The sequence below is a fragment of the Dasypus novemcinctus genome, chromosome 16, assembly GCF_030445035.2.
Source record: "Dasypus novemcinctus isolate mDasNov1 chromosome 16, mDasNov1.1.hap2, whole genome shotgun sequence".
Classification (NCBI taxonomy): domain Eukaryota; kingdom Metazoa; phylum Chordata; class Mammalia; order Cingulata; family Dasypodidae; genus Dasypus; species Dasypus novemcinctus.
The window spans coordinates 43063743-43086344 of NC_080688.1; the positions used below are offsets into that span (position 1 = coordinate 43063743).

At 39.2% G+C, this 22602-nt stretch overlaps 1 protein-coding gene across 1 annotated transcript; it reads left to right on the forward strand.

Annotated features, from left to right (window-relative positions):
• The first annotated feature begins 15129 nt into the window (after positions 1–15129).
• Positions 15130–15510, forward strand: LOC101435417 (small ribosomal subunit protein uS12-like). Its single transcript, XM_004455768.2, has one exon. The coding sequence runs from the start codon at positions 15130–15132 to the stop codon at positions 15508–15510; it is 381 nt and encodes a 126-aa protein (XP_004455825.2).
• The last annotated feature ends 7092 nt before the right edge of the window (positions 15511–22602 follow it).

Genomic DNA, 22602 nt, shown 5'->3' on the forward strand with positions numbered 1-22602 from the left:
TTCTCACTCTGGCATACAGCTTTTCTGGCATACTTTATAAAATACCTATGGTATTGTCACTGGCCTGAAATTCTACTGTGTGCTTAAATGGACATGAAAAGTAAAAGTTGAGAAAGAGAAAGGGCTTCATTGAAGGCAAGGAAGATTTTCAAGAAGTGGCTAACCAGTATTGTCAAATGCTACAGTACTAATGCCTACAGAATATGTATTAAACAGTGCTAGAGATAGAAAGGAAAACTAGTAGATTAATCTTGAAGCTCTCTTTGCAGAAGCAGCGTATCACTTTCATTTAGCTTATATTGTATTAGGGGTAGCTTTGGGGGCCTATCAGAAATCACAGTAGGAAGAGAAGAAAGGTCCCATCTTGGTGACACAACTATGCAGTGGGAAAATTGAGTTATATATAAAACAGGAAATGATGGTCATCTACTCCAACAAAGGGTCACTGGAGCCCTTTTAAAGAATATTTTTAATAAGGGTGGGACATAGGTTAAAAGAATTTGATATGGTAATGAAATAGAAGGCTTTGTAGAGCAGTTGTCAAGAAAGAAGAAAGATGGGATCATAGCTTGAAGGAGGAGGAAAGAACAGGAGGGAGACAAGAGAGAGGGTGAGAAGGAGTGACAATAGGTCAAGGGAGAGAGGTTTGTGAAAGGCAGAAACCCCCATTAGTTGCCATTGGGTATATCAGTGAAGTAGGAGGCAAAGTCAGCTAAGCATGTGTGCAAGAAGTGGCATTGTGAATTTGCAAAGAATAGACAATGTTCAGACGATCTGTTTTATAGAGTAAGCCAGGGAATTAAGTAGGGATGAAGAAAAGGAATGATGAGCACGCTGAAGAGCTGGCTGAGGTTGAGTAATAACGACAAATAGCATAGCACCAAATTAAGTGGTGTGTTTTTAACAAATGACCCAATAAGGTAGAGTCTATTATTATGTTGAGCAATAAGACCTCACAATGGATCATTGAGTTGGAAGTTAATCTTTGAAAGCATATCTGAAATTCCTTTCATAGCTTTAAATGTTGCTTCCAGAACACACTTATACAGGAATAGCTTAGCGATATATGAACATAATTTTTCCAGTCAATCCAAAAATATACATTTTCACAGAAAAAATAATGCAACTCTTCTTAGTTCTCTGAACTTACAATGTGTATAGACATAATACACCATTTATAACTTTATCAATCGTTTAACTCTTGTGGATATTTACAAACTAGAATGTGGTTTAACTTCCCTTAGCCAGAGCTGGCAATTAAAATAATAATTCTATTTGCATTTACTGCATGCCCACTCTATGCCATGCTTTAAAGACACTGAGGATATCAGGATGTGTGAGATGCGATTCTTACTCTCTAGGATCTCACAATGTAGATGAGAAGATGGACGGATAGAAAATAAAATCGGTGGGGCACTGTGATAGCATTATGCCCTAGAAACTATGAAACATACAAGAGTCCCTCAACCCTAGAAGGATTATTTTTTCTAAAACATTTACATGGATCTAGAGAGATGCTGGGGGCCTTGGCAGGGAGAGGAAATGGTCCTAACAAGTATAGGGTGCCTTCCTCGTGACAGCAATGTGTTAACCAAAGGACATAAGATGAATAAGGCATGTGTGGTTTCAGTCAGAAAACTGACTGCGTTACGTGCAGCGACATGCAGTGACGGTGCTGTGCAGTGACCGTGATGGTGCCCGAGGTTGTGGGAATACAGAGAAGGCATTTCCCACATGGAGGGCTGAGCAGAGGAGGAGAGGCTCACCATCTCCCAGTGATGCTTTCCTGCAGGGACAGACCACTGAGCCCTGAAAGACTTAGGGCTTAGCCAGGGAAAGGTGGTGGGGAAAGTGGAGCAGAGCATCCCAGACAGAAAAGGAGTGGAGCTCAGACAAAGGCATGGAAATGAATAAGAACATGGTTTGTGTGAAGGGCTGCAAGCAATTAAATGTGTCTATCATGTAATTTGTCAAGCAGGGAAGGACGGTTGTGTCAGGCAGGGCTTATTGCCTCTATTTCAGAGATAAGGAAGGAAATGTGACTATTGTCACATAGATAATAAGCAGCAGTTCCAAAAAGTCCCACCAGCTCTCTCAGGTTCACAGCATTTGCTTTTTACATTTCTTAGAAATAGTTTTTACAAATATGTATTTATAGTAGTTGTATCATAACAGAGGAGAAGCATACACTAATTTTGATTTTGTCTGTTTTTGTTTAGAAGAAAAAATCCTCAGTGTCAAGAATGTAAACTGATATAAAAACTAAATTACAAAATATAGAGACATAACAATAGGCAAAATACTTGTGTGAATGAGAGAAATGAAACAACTTCAGCTTATAATAGTTTAAATTACTTTTGCATTTGTCAGAAATAAATATATCAAAATCTGTTGCTATTAAATGAGAAGTTAGCCTAACAATGAGAATTGTAATACTATCAGCTGTGTTGAAAGTATCATGACCAAATAGAAATACACTATTTAGAGTCTTTCCAGTTGTCACTTGTCTGCCTATATTGAGAACTGCCTCAGTTTATAATGCGACAATTCCATCTCTTTCAAATTTTAAAGTTAAGGATTTATTTTCTACTTTGTTTCGACAGGATCCCAAACTCGAAAATAACTTGTCATTAACTGGTCTTCCTTAGCAAATTTGCCATGACCTATCCAGTCCCGATGCTTAGCAACAGTACTGAAAGACCAGGACAGAGTCCACTTCTGCCCCACATTAAAGTAGCTAATGAATTGGGTATGAAGAGAAATTATGGCAATATGGTGAATACAGGAACAAAATAAATACAATGGAATAATTTACTGTGTATGCCTTAGATGAAAGGAGAATGAACTTCTAAAATGTAATCCATTAAACATCAGTGTAAGCAAAGGAAGTAATCAAGTAATAAAGTCCTGCAAATGCTACATAACCCTGGATATCTCTAGGTGCAGCCAAGCAAGAGATGCCTTGATGAAAAGTTATATTTAAAAATCTCCTGAACCAGTCACAAATGGAAAAAGCAAGTATAAGATTGACTGAAGGAAAACACAGTCAAAAATAGATGATATGAATAAAAGAACATGGAGAAAAATCTACTCATGTTTCTTCAATGCAACAAAAGATTTTGGAAGAGAAGTATCTAGATAACCTACAAACAAAAGTGGTAATATGTGTAAGGTGATTATGACTATAGTCTACTTAAAATTCTTCATATTTAAGGAATGGATTTCAGGTCAGAGTAAAACCCTGATTATACAAAATTTAGTTAGTTTCTTGTTTTGTTGTATGTGCATTTGTTTTTTATAGGACATTGAAGCAACAGACCAAAAAAGTCAAGGTATTTCAGGCACGAGACACGAGACCCTCAATTCCAGCCTTATAGTCATTCAGTACAAGAAACACACTGTCTTTATTCTGTGTAGGTTTCAATAGCTAACTAATTACATGTTTCAGAAGATTTTTTTACTTCCTTCTACTCCATGTTGCATGGAACAGAAAAAATCAGGAGATATTAAACTTCTCTAATGTAATACATTTGGAAAGAAGGGCAGCCTAAATGAATAAAATATCATTTTTATAAGAGATTTCTAATTGAATTCCATTTTCCCGGCCCAGAATTACAAATGGGTACAAATTAGTGGTTTAGGTGAAAGGAGTTTAGGTTAATTTCTAAAATGTAACCCATTGAACTACAGCAGTAACAAAGGGTGTGATAAAATCCTGCCAATGCTACATAATTCTGGACATCTCCTAGTGCAGCCAGGAGAATGAATGCTGGAAAGTAGAAGTCTTTTCCAGACTGGATTTAATATAGGGAAGAGGATAAAATGGTGTGTGATCAAAATGCTTAAATGGATTAAAATTGTGTTCTTAAATTTGTAGGTTACATTTGTGTGCACTTAGATACCCTAAAAGTATAGATAGTTCAGGTTAAGTCTGGATCATATAAATTCTGAATTGGTTAGGTTGGAATTAATGATGTTTGATTACACTGAACACAAGTGTTTGAGTCTTCTATGCTTCAAGGAGAGACCTAACTACAATATGATATTATGTACACCAAAAATTTGGAGGGATGGAGTAGGGAGAAGCACAGATCAAGTGTTCATTGATACCTAACCTCAAAAACTTGGGAAAGGAAATTTCTCAGTGGTAGAAACTATACTATTTGCTCTTTATGTAGTATGCATTCAACCACATGATAAGTGAATGAGAATAAACAAATGAATTTACTAATGAATGAATGGAAAACAAATGCAATTTTAGAATTGGTATATATATTTTTGCCCTAAAGAGTAAATAAATTATTGATTTCAATAAATAAAACCTCATCAAGAATATATTAAAACAGATGTGTTGGACTCTAGAGATATCTCATACCACTACTATGAAGAGTGAGTTATTATTGTATTCTTAATCTGGTTGGGTCGAGGAGAAGGTGGGCAATTGGAATGACTGTAGGGATATATGATATTTGACAAAATCTTCCCTCAATGATTCTTAGTGTCTAGTCTCAATCCACTTCATATTTCAATCCACTTCATATTTAGATTCACTGCTTTAAATTTAAACTATGATATGCCATAATATTAAGTCGACCCTTTTATTTCAAAATTAAATAACATAACACCTTACTTAATTTTATGTAATGCCATATAGTGCACTATCCCTAGTCCCCTCTTTTCCTCTCACCACTCCGGGAACTACGTCCTCAAACTTTCCTAGCCAAGCCTATTATCCCAAAGAGCCCTACTGTGGAACTTCACAGCATTTTACTATTCTCGGCATAATTTTCATTCCGTTTCTCTCATCCACTATCAAACCATATCAAATCTGATCCTACTCCATGCTCTCCAACAATTTTAAAATTGAAAAACTCATCCCCCAAGCTGGAGGTGGAAAAGAGTATTAATGATTAACTGGACTCTCCCCACAAACTCACTAAATCACCCTTTATGAATAAATTTGAAGATTCAGCTTCAAGTAAAATTCACTGTACACATATTACGTGGGCAAGGATGTAATATTATAAGACATCGTCTTAATTTTATGGAGTCTAAACAGACCTTGATTAAATAACTTGCTCAAAATCACATAGCCAGTTCAGAGCCTGGATTCAAAACCATCTTTTCTGACTATAATGGAATCCAGCATTATTATCTACTTCAAAACAGAATAAGAAATAGCAGACATCTAGCAAAACTGTAGGGAAGAAATTACTGGCCAACACATTCTCTGGTACTTTGCAGAGCTAACTGGGATAAGTAGACGCTGACTTGACTGATGTGTAGGTTCATATCTCTCCTTGGAGCTTAAAATAATGCAATATCCCAGAGACCTGCACTACCCAATGTGGTAGCTACAAGTCACCTATCGTTGCTGAGCACTTGAAATGTTGCCAGTGTAAATTGAGATGAGCTGTAAAAACAAATTACACACAGGTCTTAAAAGACATAGTATGTTTTTAAAAAATGTAAAATATCTCATTAATATTTTGCATGTTGATTACAGGTTGAAATCATTTTTTGGATATAAGATGCCAAATGAAATACGTTATTAAATTTAACCTTATCTGTTTCTGTTTTAACAAGGTTACTAGAAATTTTTAAATTACTTAGGTAGCTTGTATTGCATTTCTATTGAACAGCATGTCCCTGGACCATTGCTATTCAAAATGTGGCCCACTGACTGGCATCATTGGTTCAGCTAGGGACTATGACAAAGGCAGAATCTTGAGCTTCAAGAACTACTGAATCAGAGGTGGGGCAAGATGGCATCAGAGTCAGTGCACCCTCATCATCTCTCCAACAAAAACACGGCTGAGTGGGGACAGAATCCTGACTGAGTGAGCTGTTTTGGGAACCCACAAAGCAGGAGGCTTCTGGACAACGATCTGGAGAGAGTGCGACAAAAAGTGATTGCTCAAGGTAAAATGAGGGTTTCTGGTGCTTGTGCCTGAAGCAGTGGAAAGGCTAAACCCTTCCCTTAAGGCAGGTAGCCTGTGACATTTCCCAAGCTCCACCGGTCACGTGGCGCTGTTTCCCCAACCGAGTTCCCCAAACGCCTGAGCCCCGAACCCCAGCATTTACCGGAGCTCGACAGTCTTGGACTAAGTCTGAGAGTGGGAGTGTTCTGGTGAAGGGTGCAGAGGGGCCTGAGAAGTGCAGGTTCAATTGTCTGGACCCCCCCTTTTTCCGCTGTGAGGAACGTACCAGCTGGCTTGAGGAGAAACTGGGAGGAGGGGAGAGGAGAATCTGCTGAGGCAGCCCGATTTACCTAAATGCCCTGGCATAGGGAAAATTTGTCTGGGAGAAGGTGGAGCCAGGCAATTAACTAGCCCTGTGCAGCACACCTAAGGGAGAGGGACAATAGGAAGTGCTTGGTAGGTTTCCAAGAGCATGTTTAGGCTTCCCGGCAAGGTGTGGGTGCTCTCTCTCAAAGAGACTGAGAGTCATTATCTTCTGTGGTGAGTTGATTCATCAGGGTCCCCTTTGAATCTCAGAGGGGAGCTCTCACAGGGGCTTCCTGCTACCCTGGGAGAGAGGGAAGTGAGGAAGGGAGAAAGGGGGAAGGAGAGATTCCTAATCAGTTTATTCAATTGCAAAGAGGACTCCTTGCCTGAGGGCATCTGGTTTTTGTTTGTTTTGTTTTTTTGTCTTTCCTACCTCTTTATCCACCGTGCCTTTTTTTCCTGTTAGATGCTGTTGGCGGTGTTTCTTATTTGCTGTGCTTTCTCATCCTCAATTTCCTCTCTTCTGTGTGTACTGATTTTGGCTACCAACACTATCTCCTTTCCTTTACATCTTTCTATCTTCCATCTTCTGTTGTTGCTCTTACATTCTACCTCTCTTCGTTTAGTCCCTGGCTTTTTATTTCTAACACCTCTATTCTATTTTCTGTCTTTTATTAACTATGTTATTGTCCTTTCTTTTCTCTTTCCCTCTCTACTGGTCATACTAGCCTTTTAATTCATACTATATTCTTCTCCATATTCAGTTTCCCATCTCATAGTAGGTACTCCAGTTTTTTATTCCTATAACTCTACACAGCTTATATGAGTTTAATATGCATTCTCCTAGGTTTTATATGGTTCTTCAGATAACATTTACTATCAATACTACTATTATATTTTTCTTTTCTTACTCCTTTTGTTTTCCCTGGCCCTAATCTTTTCTATTCAAGGAAACTTAGACAACAACAAGGAAATAGAATAAGAAGAACACAGTGTCAAAGAGAAGATTTAACACACACACAAACAGCACCTAAATAAAACCCAAGACTAGACAGAGAAGCTAATCAACTGAACAAACCCATCAAGATAAAATGATGACCAGACAGCAACAAAAAATTACAAACCATACCAATAATCAGGAAGACATGGCCCAATCCAATGAACAAACTAAAAACCAGGAAGAAGAGCAAAACGTTGAACAACTAATCCAAGCTCTCCAAACAAATACCATGGGTAAACTTAAGGAAGTGAAGGAAGAGATTAAGGATGTTAAGAAAACACTTGGAGAGAGTGGAAGGGAGCGTGAGAGCGGGCGCGAGAGCGGGAGCCACTGGCAGGTGGTTTGTGCCTGTCCTCAGGGCCAGTGACGGGACTTTATGGTTTACAGTGAGCCAGGCCGCTAGGAGCAGGCACCCCACCCTGCCGTCCCCCTGCAGTCCCAAGAGTGCACGTGTGAGCTGGACGCAGGAGCCACCAAGGTCCTGCCAGCTGACTAAGAGCATCTGCACAGCTCTTCACAAAAGACCACATGGTCCCCAAGACCAGCTGAGCAGTGACACGATCCTGCCAGAGCTGTTTCGGGAAACTATAAGCAGGAGGTGTCTGGATGTTGATCAGGAGAGACTGCGACAAAATTAGTGCTTCCTCAAGGTAAAACGGTGGGTTTCTAACACTGAACTCAGAAGCTGTGGGAAGGTAAATCCCTTACCCCAAGGGCTACGTGCTGCTGCTTTCCCTGAGAACTACTGGCTCACGGCAGAGTTACCAAGCCCTGTGTTCCCCTAAACACGTGAGCCCTAAGCCTGTGTTCCCTGAACCTCTGCAACCCACATCTCACAGACCATGTGCCCCGAGCCCACATTCTCCCGGGCCTCTGTTTCCCAAACCCAGTACTCCCAGAAATCCGGCATTGCCCTAGCCCGCTGGGCTAACTCCGGGATTGGGAGGGTTTAGGTGGGAGGTGCAGAGGACCCCAAGGAGTGCTGGTTCAATTTTCTGGTCCCCTCCTTTTTACTGAGTTTGGAGGAGCATATCAGCTGACTTGGGGAGAGCCTAGGAAGAGAAGAGAGGCCAATCTGCTGAGAGCCTGATTTACCAAAACACCTTGGGATAGGAAACTTGGTCTGGGAGAAGGTGGAGTCAGAAAATGTACTAGCCCCCCTGTAGCACACCTAAAGGAAGGGGACAGTTGGCTGTGCTTTGCAGGCTTACAAAAGCACATTTAGGGCTCCTGGCAAAGGGTGGGTGCTCTCTCTCAAGAAATTAAGAGACATTTTCTGAGGTGAGTTGGTTCACCAGGGACCCATTTGAATCTCCTGTGGGAGCCCTCACACAGCCTTCCTACTGCCTGAGAGAGAGGGAAGTGAGGAAGGGAGAAAGGGGAAGGTCAGACTCCTAAGCAGGTTATTCAATTGCAAAGAGGATTCCTTCCTTGAGGACTTGTCTGGTCTTTCTTGTTGGTTTGTTTTCTTATTTTTTCCTTCCTCTTTATTCCCCTCATGCCCCTTTTATTCTTTTTTTCCTTCCTCTTTATCTTGCTTGCTTTTTTTTTTCCTTTTCTTTCCCCCTCCCCCTTTTTATCTTCTTTTATCTTTTTTTTTATATTAGGTGCTGCAGGCAACATTTCTTATTTGCTGTGCTTCCTCATCCTCAATTTCCTTCTTCCTGTGTATACTGATTTTGACTACCAACTCTATCCCCCTTTCCTTTACACCTTTCTATCCTTCATCATTTATTGTTTCTCCAACATTCCACCTCTTTTTGTTTATAGCCCCCAATATTTTTGACTTTTTATCTCTAATACCTCTATTCTGTTTTCTATCTTTTATTCATCCTTTATAATATTGTCCTTTCTTTTCTCTTTACCACTCTCTGTAGTACACTGGTCTTTTAATTTATACTATATTCCTCCCTATATTCAGTTTACTATCTCATTATAGGTCAGTCCACTTTTTTACTGTTATAATCCCACACAGCTTACATGAGTTCAATAAAATCCATTCTCCTAGATCTCATGTGGTTCTTCTGATAACATTCACTGTCAATATTACTATTACCTTTTTCTTTTCTTACCCCTTTTGCTTTCTCTGGCCCTAATATTTTCCTTCAAGGGAACTTAGCCAACAACAAGAAAATAGAATAAAAGGACAAAGTGACAAAGGGAAGACTTAACAGGAACACAAAAACAACAACTAATTGAACCCCAACATGAAAAAAACAATCAACTGAATAAACCCATCAAAATACAATGGTGGAGAAATGAAAATCAAAACTGCAATGAGATACCATCTTACTCCCATAAGACTGGCAGCAATCAAAAAAACAGAAGACTCCAAGTGCTGGAGAGGATGTGGAGGAATGGAACACTCATCCATGGCTTGGGGGAATGCAGAAAGACCCAGCCATTCTGGAGGATAGTTTGGCGGTTTCTCGAAAAATTAGCTATAGATTTACCGTATGACTCAGCAATTCCACTGATGGGTATATACCCAGCAGAACTGAAAACAAGGACACAAACCGATATATGCATACCAATGTTCATAGCAGCACTATTCACTATTGCCAAAAGTTGGAATCAACCCAAATGCCCATCAACAGATGAATGGATAAATAAAATGTGGAATATACATACAATGGAATACTACTCAGCTGTAAGAAGGAATACAGTACAAACACATGTGATAACAGGGATCTTGAGAACCTTATGTTGAGTGAAGCAACCCAGGCATTAAAGGACAAATACTACATGACCTCTCTGATATGAAATAAGTAGAACAAGCTATCTGAGAGAGCTAGAGACTGGATGATAGGCTTAAAGGAATTTGGGGAGAGAGGAAGGCTGTGAGCTGATAGCTACATGAGTGAAATCTATGATAAGCTGGAGGTAAGTATTTGTACAGGGAAGGGATAAAATGGGGGCATAGGGATACCTTTGGGTGGGGCTTTGTGGGCTTGAGGGGGGCTAAGGATGAGAGAATGGGTCAGATAGCCCAAGAAATTGGGGGGAGGATGGGAGGAACATTTGAACATAGAAGATGGTCAGGTATGTGGTTGAAACTATAAAGTTGAGAAAACTCTTTAGAAAATATAATAAGGAATGTTACCTGTTTATGATGCTTAAGCAGGGGTCGGGCATCTGACACAGGGCAGGCTTCTAAGGAGTATGTGAGTGCTCATTTTGTCATAGTGAGTTATATCATTGGGTGGATACCCATAAAATGAAGGTGAAAGTATACCCACATCCTGGGGAGGACTGATGTTCTCAAACAGAGGGAATTGTATCTCTCGAGAGAATTGGTGGCTTTCAATGGGCTAGGGTAGTCGAGTATGTCAAGCCCTCAACATTGTTGCAAGTATGTCTGAATATGGTCCTTTAAGTAATGAAGATTGATTGTCACTGTGGACCCTGAGGGGAGGGGGAGAGAGATATTGAATAGATGGAATCGGTGTAACTGTGGGACAATGGAATTGTTCCAGGAGTTCATGCAATGATGGATATAGGGCATGTTAAATTACACCAAAAAATGTATAAAGGTCTATAGGCTAAAATGTAAACCATAATGTAAAACATGAGCTAACTAAAAATTTAGAAAATTGTATAGTCTAAAATATAAACCATAATGTAAACCCAAATGGAATCATGTTTGAAAGCTATGTTTCAATATCTGTACATCAGCTGCAGCAAATATAATATGAACATGTAAAAAGGTCATTGCTGGGGAAGGGACAAAGTGTTTGATGTTCGATATGTGGGAGTGCCATATATTGTATATGTGAATTACTGTGATCTAAAACTTTTGTGAAGACAAACTTAATAATAAAATAATAAAAAAAGAAAGGATGTAGACACTGAGAAAGGAATGAAAGAAATTGCCTTGCCACTCTACATACAGGGCAATACCTATTGCAGTGATGAAAGGCAAATGTCAAAAACAAAGGTTTTTCATTTTTTCATTTTTTGATACCCCAATTTATTTATTTTTTATTTATTTTTTCTAAATTAGTATGTATTCTATATCTAACCTTTAAACCCATCACTATATTCCATTTTACTATTAATGGAACTTGGCAATATATTAGGCTTCATTTTTGAAGAAGTTTTGGACCACAGAGAGGTTCAACTATGGCAGGGAAGGAACACTGGTGTGGGGTATTATTGATGGGGGGCATATGGTTAGGACGGAGTTCTCCAGGGCATGTATCTAGGGGACATAAAAATGTTTGAATATTTTCATAGTAGTTACAGTTAAAAACAACAACTGAGGGAGAGCTGACTTCCTAACCAGGGGAGCTCTATCACATTCCCCAATGGAACAGCAACAATCCCCCAAGTGCAATGACAAAGACCAATAAAGAACAATGGTCCGACAATGAGCCCTTGATACTGATGACTATGTTTATGAACCTGTGCACCTGAAATATGACCTAGGCCTAGTGCCTAAGAGTTACCTCCTTACAGCCTCTGTGTTGCTCAAATGTGGCCACTCTCTAAGCCAAACTCAGCATGTAAATGCATTACATTGCCCCCAGCATGGGACATGACTCCTGGGGATGAGCCACCCTGGTGCTGAGGGATTACTACCAAGCACCAGTCGATGATATAACTAGAAAAAGACCTTGAATAAAAGGGTCAACTCAGACCAGCAGAATATCTCAGCCTACATCTAATACAGGTGTTAAAAACTGCTTTTTGACCTTGAATAAAAGGGGGACATGGAAAAGACAAATGAGTTTATATGGCTATGAGCCTCCAAAAAAGAGTCGGTCATCAGAGGGGTCATGCTTATGCATGCCTCAGCAGGATCCCAGAGACAGCCAAAGTAGATACAACCCCAGGTACTGATTCTCCTGAGAGCTACAGAGACCAACAGGGTCTACGGTCATGGCAGATGGCTCTAGAGTTCAGTGCAATGTCAATTGGCCCTACTTTGGAGTTTGTGTTCCTGAGTGTGATGGAGTTGGGCTCAGATGTGACATTTCTACACATGCATCTTCTGCCACTTTTACTGGACCTGTGGTTGGTGCTGAGGTTAATGTATACTCAGGAGACCTGAATCTCTATACTGTCCATGTGACAGCCAGGCCCTGAGCATCAGCAGACATGCCACTCCTCCCTGCTGGTTTATTGGACTTACCCTGTCCCGCTAACAGGGAAGTGAAGATGGTCACCACCACACCAGGGACCCAAGAGTTCCTACAACTGCAAGCAAGAGAATTGCTTCCATCATCCATGTGGAATCTAAGCCCCATCTTGATATAGAGGTGGAGTGGACATAAGTTTTCCAGGGTGCACAGGATGGAGGAATAGAGTATGGATTAGAGTGGACTGACTAATATTCTACTATGGAACTATTGTGATTAGTAATGGAAGAATTTGTAGCATTGATGTGGAGAAAGTGGCCATGGTAGCTGCTGAGGGTAGGGAGAGGGAAGAAGAGATATGATGTGGGGACATTGTCAGAACTTGGAGTTGTTCTGGGTGGTAGTGAAGGGACAGATGCTGGACATTGTATATCCTGCCATGGCCCAGTGGACAGACTAGGGGATGGACTAAACTACAATGTAAATCATTATTCATGTGGTGCAGCTGTGCTCCAAAATGTATTCAACAAATACAATGAATGTCCCATGCTGATGAAAGAAGTTGTTGATGTGGTAGGAGTAGGGGTGGTTGGGGGTATATGGGAACCTCTTATTTTCTTTTAATGTAACATTTAAAAAAAATAAAGAGAAAAAAGATACAATGATGATCAGAAAGCAACAAAAAACTATGAACCATATTGATAATCAGGAAAGCATGACCCAAACCAATGAACAAACTAAAAACCAGGAAGAGGAGTGGAACACTGAACAGCTAATTAAAGCTCTCAAAGCATGTATCATGGATCAATTTAATGAAAGGAAGGAAGAGATTAAGGATATTAAGAAAACACTTGGGGAGCATACAGAAGAAATTGTAACCATGCACAAAAAGATAATGGATATGATTGGGATGAACAGCACAATCCAAGAAATCAAAAACACACTCTCAGCAAAAAACAGCAGACTTGAAGAGGAAGAGGAAAGAATTAGTAATTTGGAAGACAGTACATCTGAAATCAAACAGATAGTAGAATTGATTGATAAAAAGATAGAAAAAATCCAGCAGGAACTTAGGGACCTGAATGACAATGCAAAACGCACAAACATATGCATTAAATGCATCCCAGAAGGAGAAGAGAAGGGAAAGGGAAAAGAAAGGGTGTTGGAGGAAATAATGGCTGAAAACTTCCCCAACCTACTGAGGGAGATGCATGCATGTGTTCAGGAAGCACAATGCACCCCAAATAGCATAAATCCCAACAGGCCTACCCCAAGACATATACTCATCAAATTATTCAATGCACAAGACAAAGAGAAAATACTAAAATCAGCGATAGAAAAGAGAACCATCACTTACAAAGGAGGCCTCATAAGATTAAATGCTGATTTCTCATCTCAAACTATGGAGGCAAGAAGGCAGTGGTATGACATAGTCAAGGTACTAAAAGAAAAGAATTTCCAACCAAGAATATTGTATCCAGCAAAGCTAGCATTCAAAAGTGATGGAGATTTCAAAATATTCACAGATAAACAGAAACTAAGAGAATATACCAACAGGAAACCTGCCCTTCAAGAAATACTAAAGGGAGTTCTAGCAGGAGAAAGAAATAAACAGGAGAGACAGAGTAGGGAGAGAATGTAAGAACAACTAAAATGACCAAAAGAGATTAAAAAAAAAAATCAAACAACATATGACAAACACAAATCCAAAGAAAACATGGCTGATATAAGTAATTCCTTGAAAGTAATAACACTAAATGTCAATGGATTAAACTCACCTGTTAAAAGACACAGATTGGACGATAGGATAAGGAAATATGACTGAATCTATATGCTGTCTACAAGAAACACATCTTAGACCCAGGGATTCAAAGAGATTGGAAGTGAATGGCTGGAAAACAATCTTACAGGCAAACAATAACCAAAAAAAGGCAGGAGTAGCTATACTAATATCAGAAAAAATAGACTTTAAAAGCAAATTATTGTGAGATACAAGATGGAAATTACATATTAGTAAAAGGGGTAATCTTTCAAAAATAAAGAATAATCATAAACATTATGTACCTAACTAGGGCACCTCAAAATATGTAAGGCAAACAATAGAAAAACTTAGTGGAGGAATAGTTGCCCCTACAATTATTGTGAGGGACTTAAATACACCATTACCACTAGTAGACAGAACATCTCAACAGAGAATCAATAAAAAACAAAGACTTTGAATAATATATTAGAGAATCTGGACCTAATAGACATATACAGAACATTACATCCAAATACAGCAGGATATACATTCTTTTCAAGCACATATAGATCATTCCCAAGATAGGCCACATGACAGGCCACAAAGAAAGTCTCAATGAATTCAGAAAGATTGACATCATACGAAATAATTTTTCTGACCAAAGTGGAATGAAGCTGGAAATCTGCAAGGGTCAGAGAACCAGATTAGGCACAAAGATATGGAAGTTAAGCAACACAGTCTTAGAAAATCAGTGGGTCAAGGAGGAAATCTCAAAAGAAATCAGTAACTACCTTGAATCCAATGAAAATGACAACACAGCATATCACAAACTTATGGGATGTAGCAAAAGCTGTACTGAGAGGGAAATTCATAGCCATAAATTCATACATCAAAAAAGAGGAAAGAGCTAAAATTGAAGACCTAACTGCACACTTGGAGTAATTAATTTAAAAAACAGCTTTTAATTGGTCTTGTGGTGCTGTCAAGATAGGTAAGTGTCTAGGTCTTTATACCACCAGGAAACTCTGTAACCACCCACTGGACCAGAAGTGGCATGATAAACAGTATAAGAAAGCCCAAATGGGCATAGCCCTGAAGGTCAACCCTTTTGGAGGTGCTTCCCACACAAAGGGAATTGTGTTGGAAAAAGTAGGGGTTGAAGCCAAACAGCCAAATTCTTCCATCAGGAAGCATGTCAGGGTCCATCTGGTCAAGAATGGGAAGAAAATCACAGCCTTCATACCCAGTGACGGTTGCTTGAACTTTATTGAGGAAAATGATGAAGTTCTGGTTGCTGGATTTGGTCACAAAGGTTATGCTGTTGGTGACATTCCTGGAGTCCACTTTAAGGCCACTGCCTCTCTTTTGGCTTTATATAAAGGCAGGAAGGAAAGACCAAGATCCATAAATTTTGATGATGCAGAGCAAGCAGTAGTAATAAATTTCATATGCCAAAAATAAAAAATAAATAAAATAAATAAAATAAATGACAAACCAACACCAACAGAAGAAGAAAGAAAGAAAGAACGAAGATCAGAGAAGAACTAATGAAACAGAAAATAAGAAAGCACTAGGAAAAATAAACAAACAAAAAGAGCTGGTTGGCAAAGTATTAGCTAGACTAATAAAGAAAAAAAGGGAGAAGATGCAAATACACAAAATAAGAAATGAGAAAGGGGATATCACAACTCTCCTCACAGAAATAAAGACTATCCTAAGAGGATACTTTGAAAAACTATATTCCAACAAGAAAGATAGTTTAGAGGAAATGGACAAATTCCTAGAAACACATAAGCAGGCTAATTGATGAAAGAAGAAACTGATAATCTCAACTAGCCAAACACAACTAAAGAGAGAGAATCAGTCATTAAAAACCTCCCAACTAAGAACAGCCCTGGGCCACATGGCTTCCCAGGTGAATTCTACCAAACATTCTGGAAAGTACAAACACCAATCTTGCTTAAACTCTTCCAAAAAATTGAAAAAGAATGAACACTGTCTATCTCATTCTATGATGCCAATATTAACCTAATACCAAAGCCAAACAAAGACCCCACAAATAAGGAAAATTATAGACAAATCTAAATAGTGATCCTAGATGCTAAAATCCTCAACAAAATACTTGCTAACCATATTCAACAACACATCAAAAGAATTATACACCTTGACCAAGTGGGTTTCATCCCTGGTATGCAAGAATGGTTCAACATAAGAAAAAAATTCAATGTAATTCACACCATAAAAAGATGGAAGGAAGAAATTCACATGATCATATTTACAGATGCAGAAAAAGCATTTGACAAAATACAGCACCCTTTCCTGATGAAAACACTGCACAAGATAGAAATAGAAGGAAGCATTCTGAACATGATAAAGGATATATATAAAAACCTCACAGCTAGCATCATTTACAATGGTGAAATCCTAAAATCTTTCCCTCTAAGATCAGGAACAAGACAAGGATGCCCATTATCACCCCTCCTATTTAACATTGTCTTAGAAGTACTTTCTTGAGCACTGAGGCAAGAACTCAATATAAAAGGCAACCAAATCGGAAAAGAAGTCAAAATTTCATTATTTGCAGACAACATGACCCTACACATAGAAAGCACTGAGAAATCTAAAACAAACTTTCTAGAACTCATGAGTTCAGTAAAGTCACATGTTATAAGATCAATGCACAAAATCAGTAGCTTTTCTGTACACCAATAATGAGCAATCTGAGAAGGAAATCAAGAAAAAAATACCATTTACAGCAGTAAATTTTAAAAAATCAAACACCTAGGAATAAATTTAACTAAAGATGTAAAAGACTTATACATAGAAAACTGCACAACATTGTTAAAGGAAATCAAAGAAGACTTAAATAAATGGAGGAATATTCCCTGTTCATGGATAGGAAGACTAAATAGCATCAAGATGTCTATCCTACCCAAACTGATCTACAGATTTAATGCAATCCCAACAAAAATCAACACAGCATTTTTTAATGAACTGGAAAAACTAACTATGAGATTTATTTGGAAGTGAATGAGTTTCCAAATAGCCAAAGACATATTGAAAAAGAAAAATAAAATCAGAGTTATCACACCATCTGACTTTAAAACATACTACAAACCTATAGTGGTTAAAATGGCATAACTTTGGCGCAAGGAGAGACATACTGACCAATGGAACTGAATTGAGACTTCAGATGTAGATCCTCACATACACAGTTATCGACAAGGCCACTAAGTCCACTCACCTGGGAGAGAATGACCTCTTCAACAAATGGTGCTTGGAGAACTGGATATCCATATGCAAAAGAATGAGAGAGGATTACCATCTTATACCTTATACAAAAATCAACTCAAGATGGATCAAAGATCTAAATATAAGAGCCAAGACCATAAAGACCTTGGGAGACAATGTAGGGAAGCACCTACAGGACCTTGTAATAGGAAATGGCTTCATAAATTTCATGTTGAAAACACAAGCAGTGAAAAAAAAAATAGATATATAGGACCTCCTCAAAAGTAAAACCTTTTGCACCTCAAAAGAGTTTATCAAGAAAGTGAAAAGACAGTCTACCCAATGGGAGAAAATATTTGGTAACCATATATCTGATAGGAACCTAATATCCAACATATATAAAGAATCCTATATTTGAAAATAAAAAGGCAAACAACCCATTCAAAAAATGGGCAAGAGATTTGAACAGATGCTTCTTCAAAGAAGAAATACAAATGGCTAAAAAGCACATGAAAAGATCCTCAACATCACTAGCTTTTAGGGAAATGCAAATCAAAACTACAATGAGATACCATCTTACATCCATTAGACAAGTTGGCTATTAAAAAACAGGACAACAAATGTTGGAGAGGATGTGAGGAAGGGGAAACCTAATCCACTGCTGGTGGGAATGCAGTAGAATCCAGCCATTCTGGAGGATGGTTTCACGGTTCCTCAAAAACTAGCTATAGATTTTCCATATGACCCAGCAATTCCACTGCTGGGTATAGACCTAGAACTGAAAACAATGACATGAATTGATATATGCACACCAATTTTCATAGAGGATTTATTCACTATTGCCAAAAGTTGGAATCAAGCCAAATGCCCATCAATAGATGAATGGATAAACAAAATGTGGTATATATTTACAATGGAATACTACTCAGCTGTAAGTGGAATACAGTACTAACACACGGGATACCATGGATGAATCTTGAGGACCTTATGTTGAGTAGAGCAAGCCAGACATTGAAGGACAAATACTACATGATCTTTCTGATATGAATTAAGCAAACCAAGCTGTCTCAGAGAGCTAGAGACTGGAAGATAGGCTTACAGGAAATAGGAGGGGAGAGGAAGGTTGTGAGCTGAAGCCTACATGGGCAAAATCTATGAGAAATTGGAGATAAGTAGTTGTGCAGTGCAGGGATAAGACAGAGGCATAGGGATACTATTGGGTGGGCTTTGCAGGCTTGAGTGGGGTTAGGGTTGGGAGGATGTGTCAGATGGTCCATGGAATTGGGGGGAGGTTTTGGGGGAAGCAGGTGAACATGGGAGATTGTCAGGTACATGGTTGAAACTATAATGTTGAGAAAACTCTTTAGAAAATATAAGAAGGAGGGGTTTCTGGATTAAGGTGTTTGATGTAGGGCATCTGGCTCAGGTTGCCCCTGGGGCAGGCTTCCAGGGAGTGTGTGAGAGCTCATCTTGTCGTAGTGTGTTATATCAGTGAGTGGAGACCCATACAATGAGCTGGAAAGTGTTGTACCCACATCCTGGAAAGGTCTGATGTCCTCAAACAGAGGGGAGGGAGTCTCTCGTGAGCATGGGTGGCTCCCAATTGGGGAGAACATACTAGTGTGTCAAGCCCTCAGCACTGTTGCAAGTATCTATGAATCTTGCCCTTCAAGCAGTGAAGCTTGGTTGTCACTGTGGACCCCATGTGGAGAGGGAGAGAGGAATAGAATAGATGGAAGAGGGGTTACCTGGGGAGTAATGGAAGTATTCCACAAGGTCATGCCGCAATGGATATAGGACATGTTAAATTTCACAAAAATTATAAAAGTGTATAGTCTAAAAAGTAAACCATAATGTAAACCATAATGGAATCATGGTTAGTAGGATGTTTCAATATCTGTACATTAGCTGTAGCACATATAATATCCACATGTAAAAAGATCATTGCTGAGGAAAGGGGAAAAGGGTTTGATGTTGGGTATATGGGAGTTCACTATATTGTATATGTGGCTTTACTGTGATCTAAAACTTTTTTGAAGACCTATTAAAAGTTTAAAAAAAAGGTGTAGGCACTGGGGAAGTAATGGAAGTGATAGCCTTGCCACTGTACATACTGAGGCAACACCTATTAGAGGAATGAAAGGCAAAACATCAAAAAAAAGTTTTATGGTATTTTTCATTTTTTAATACTCCAATTTATTTTTTACTTTGTATTATTTTTTGTAAATTATTATACATTTTATTTCTAATTGTTAACCTATCATTATGATTTCATTTTCTTACAAATTGAATTTGGCAGTATATTAGGCTTCATTTTTGAAGAAGTTTTGGATCACAGAAGGGTTCAACTATGGCAGGGGAGAAGCAATGGTGTGGGGTGTCATTGCTGGGGTATGCATGGGTGGGAGGGAGTACTCCAGGGCATGTATATAGGGTATATACATATGCTTGGATATTCATTGGGTATTGTCATAGTGGGTAGAGTTAACAAACAACTGAGGGAGTGCTGAGTTCCCATCCTGAGGAGCTCTGTCACATTCCCCAATGAAACAGCAACAATCCCCCAAGTGCAAGGGTAAAGGCAAAGACCAGTGAAGAAGGATGGTCCAGTGATGGGCCCTTGATACTGCTGACTATGCTTTTGAGCCTGTGTGCTTGAAATTTCAACTAGGTCTAGAGCCACAGGGTGCCTAAGAGTTACCTCCTGAGAGCCTCCATGTTGCTCAAATGTGGCCACTTTTTAAGCCAAACTCAGCATGTAAATGCATTATCTTCCCCCCAGCATGGGCTATGACTCCTGGGGATAAGCCTCCCTGCCACCAAGCTGGTGATGCAACTAGAAAAAGACCTTGAATTAAAGAGGGAAATGGTGAAGAGAAATGAGTTTATAGAGCTAAGAGACTTCAGAATGTGTCAGGATGTCTTCAGATGGGTCGTACTTATGCATGTCTCAGCAAGATAACCAAAGTAGATACAATCCCAGGTAGTGGTTCTCCTGAGGGCTACGGAGACATCCAGGTTCTATGGTCACGGCAGATGGCTCTGGAGTTCAGTACCTTGCCAGTGGGCCCTACTTTGGAATTTGTGCTCCTGAGTGTAATGGAGTTGGACTCAGATGTGATCTTTCTATATATTCCTCTTCTATCACTTTTACTGAACCTGGGGTTGGTGTATGCTCAGGAGACTTGAATCTCTGGACTGTCCATGTGCCAGCTAGGCTCTGAGCATCAGAAGAGTTGCAACACCACTACTCTCCGGTTCATTGGACTTACCCAGGTCACTTAACAGGGAGGTGAGGATGGTCAGCCACCACACGAGGGAACTGAGTCTACAACTGCAAGCAGGAGAATTCCATCCATCAACCATGTGCAATCTAAGCCCCCTCTCAATTTAGAGGTGGAGTGGACATAGCCATCCAAGGGTTCTCAGGATGGAGGAAAAAGATATATATTTGGCATGAACTTACTGGTAATCTACTATAGAACTACTGTGACTCTAGTAATGGAAGAATTTGTATCATCAACATGGATACAGTGGCCTTGGGAGTTGCAGAAGGCAGGGAGAGGGAAGAAGAGGTGTGATATGGGGACATTTTCAGGAGCTGGAGTTGTTCTGAATGATATTGCAGGGACAGATGCAGGACATTATATATCCTGCCATAACCCACTGAATGGACTGGGGGAGAGTATAAACTACAATGTAAAGTATAATCCTGGCAGTGTATCAGTGCTCCAGAATGTATTCATCAAATGCAACGAATGTGCCACAGTGATGAAAGAGGTTGTTGATGTGGGAGGAGTGGGGGGGGGGGAGGGGGTTGGGGAGTGGGGTATATGAGAACCTCTTATATTTTTTAATGTAACATTTTGTGTGATCTACGTATCTGAAAAAGCAAAAATAAATAAATAAATAAATAAATAAAAAGAACTACTGAATCAGAATGTGCATTTTAAAAAGATGCCCAAGTTATTTGCATTCTTATTACAGTTTCTGCTGCTTAATTTACGTGCCAACTGGGCTAGGTGATGGTGTCTTCTTGTTCGGTCAAATACTGGCCTAGTTGTTGCTGGAGGAATTTTGTAGATAGGATTAACATCTACAGTCAACGAACTTTGAGTAAAGATATTTTATAACCTTTCTTATTATGGATGGACCTCATCCAGTCAATTGGAGGTCTTAAAAGTGGGAACTGAGGGTTTCAAGAATCAGAAGGAATTTTGCCTAAGACTACATTCTCCATTCCCTGGCTTTTCTTATAGACTCAGACAAAGATTTCAATATTCGTCCTCCTGGAATTTCCTGACTTCTACTTGGTGAAAGGAATTTGGACTTGCCAAACCCCACAATCATGTGAGCCAATTCTTTAAAATGAATCTCTTAATCTCTTAATATGTAGAAACACATGACATGTGTGTGCACATGTGTATACATCCTGTTGGGTCTGTTTCTCTGGAGAACGTGGACTGTTACAGAGTTTGAGAAGTACTTTCTTGACTTCAGAATTCAGAACAAACACTGCTCTCTTATTTTTCTACACCTTTAAAGCTCCTGAGGGCAGTGCCTGTGTAGACATTATCATACTTATTAAACACACCTACAATATACTTTCATGCGAGGGGTTCTTCAGGGTTTAGTAAATATTGACATCAGTAAACAATCAAATATTTCTTTTCTTATTACTGACTCTTTTTTCCATATTGAAATGACAATGAATACAAATATTGCCTGAACAACAGTTAATTTCATTAGGAATTCAGAAATTCATATGCCCCAAACACTAAAGACAATGGCCAGGAGAACTTTAAGATGCATGAATTCTATGTATAGAATATTTCCCTTCTTGAAATAGGAAGGGAAAGTTGGTCCTAAAGTAATTGGATGAGTAAGTCCAACAATGCTGTGAGGGTTCAGTCATCAACCAGCTCTCCACTGGAAGCAGAAAACATGAAGGTTACTGTTAAACAATGTAATTAGGCAGTCTGTTGCTTTGTCTGTTTTTTCCACCTGCAATTTGAGGATGGAGGAGAAAACAAGCAATATTCCTTTCTGGTTCCTTGTTGGTTGTTCTTGCTTTTATTACCAAGAGTCCTCACTCTGGCCCATGACTCTGCTGCTACTTATGGAGGAATCGGTATTGAGTTCGTTGGCTCAAAAAGTAAAGGATCATGCTAATGAATCGCTAAAAAGATAGCTGGTCTAATTATAGCCAAATGGTGGAAAATAATCTTGCTTATGATTGCCCCTGATTAGGTGTCGGCTGCTGTGCTCACCGCAGGAAACTGTAGATTATCACTGAAATGCAAGGTGCCCGCTGACTGCTAG

What these genes read in the sequence shown, in the direction of transcription:
- LOC101435417 (XM_004455768.2), top strand. Translation starts at nt 15,130, where the DNA reads ATGGGCATAGCCCTGAAGGTCAACCCTTTTGGAGGTGCTTCCCACACA.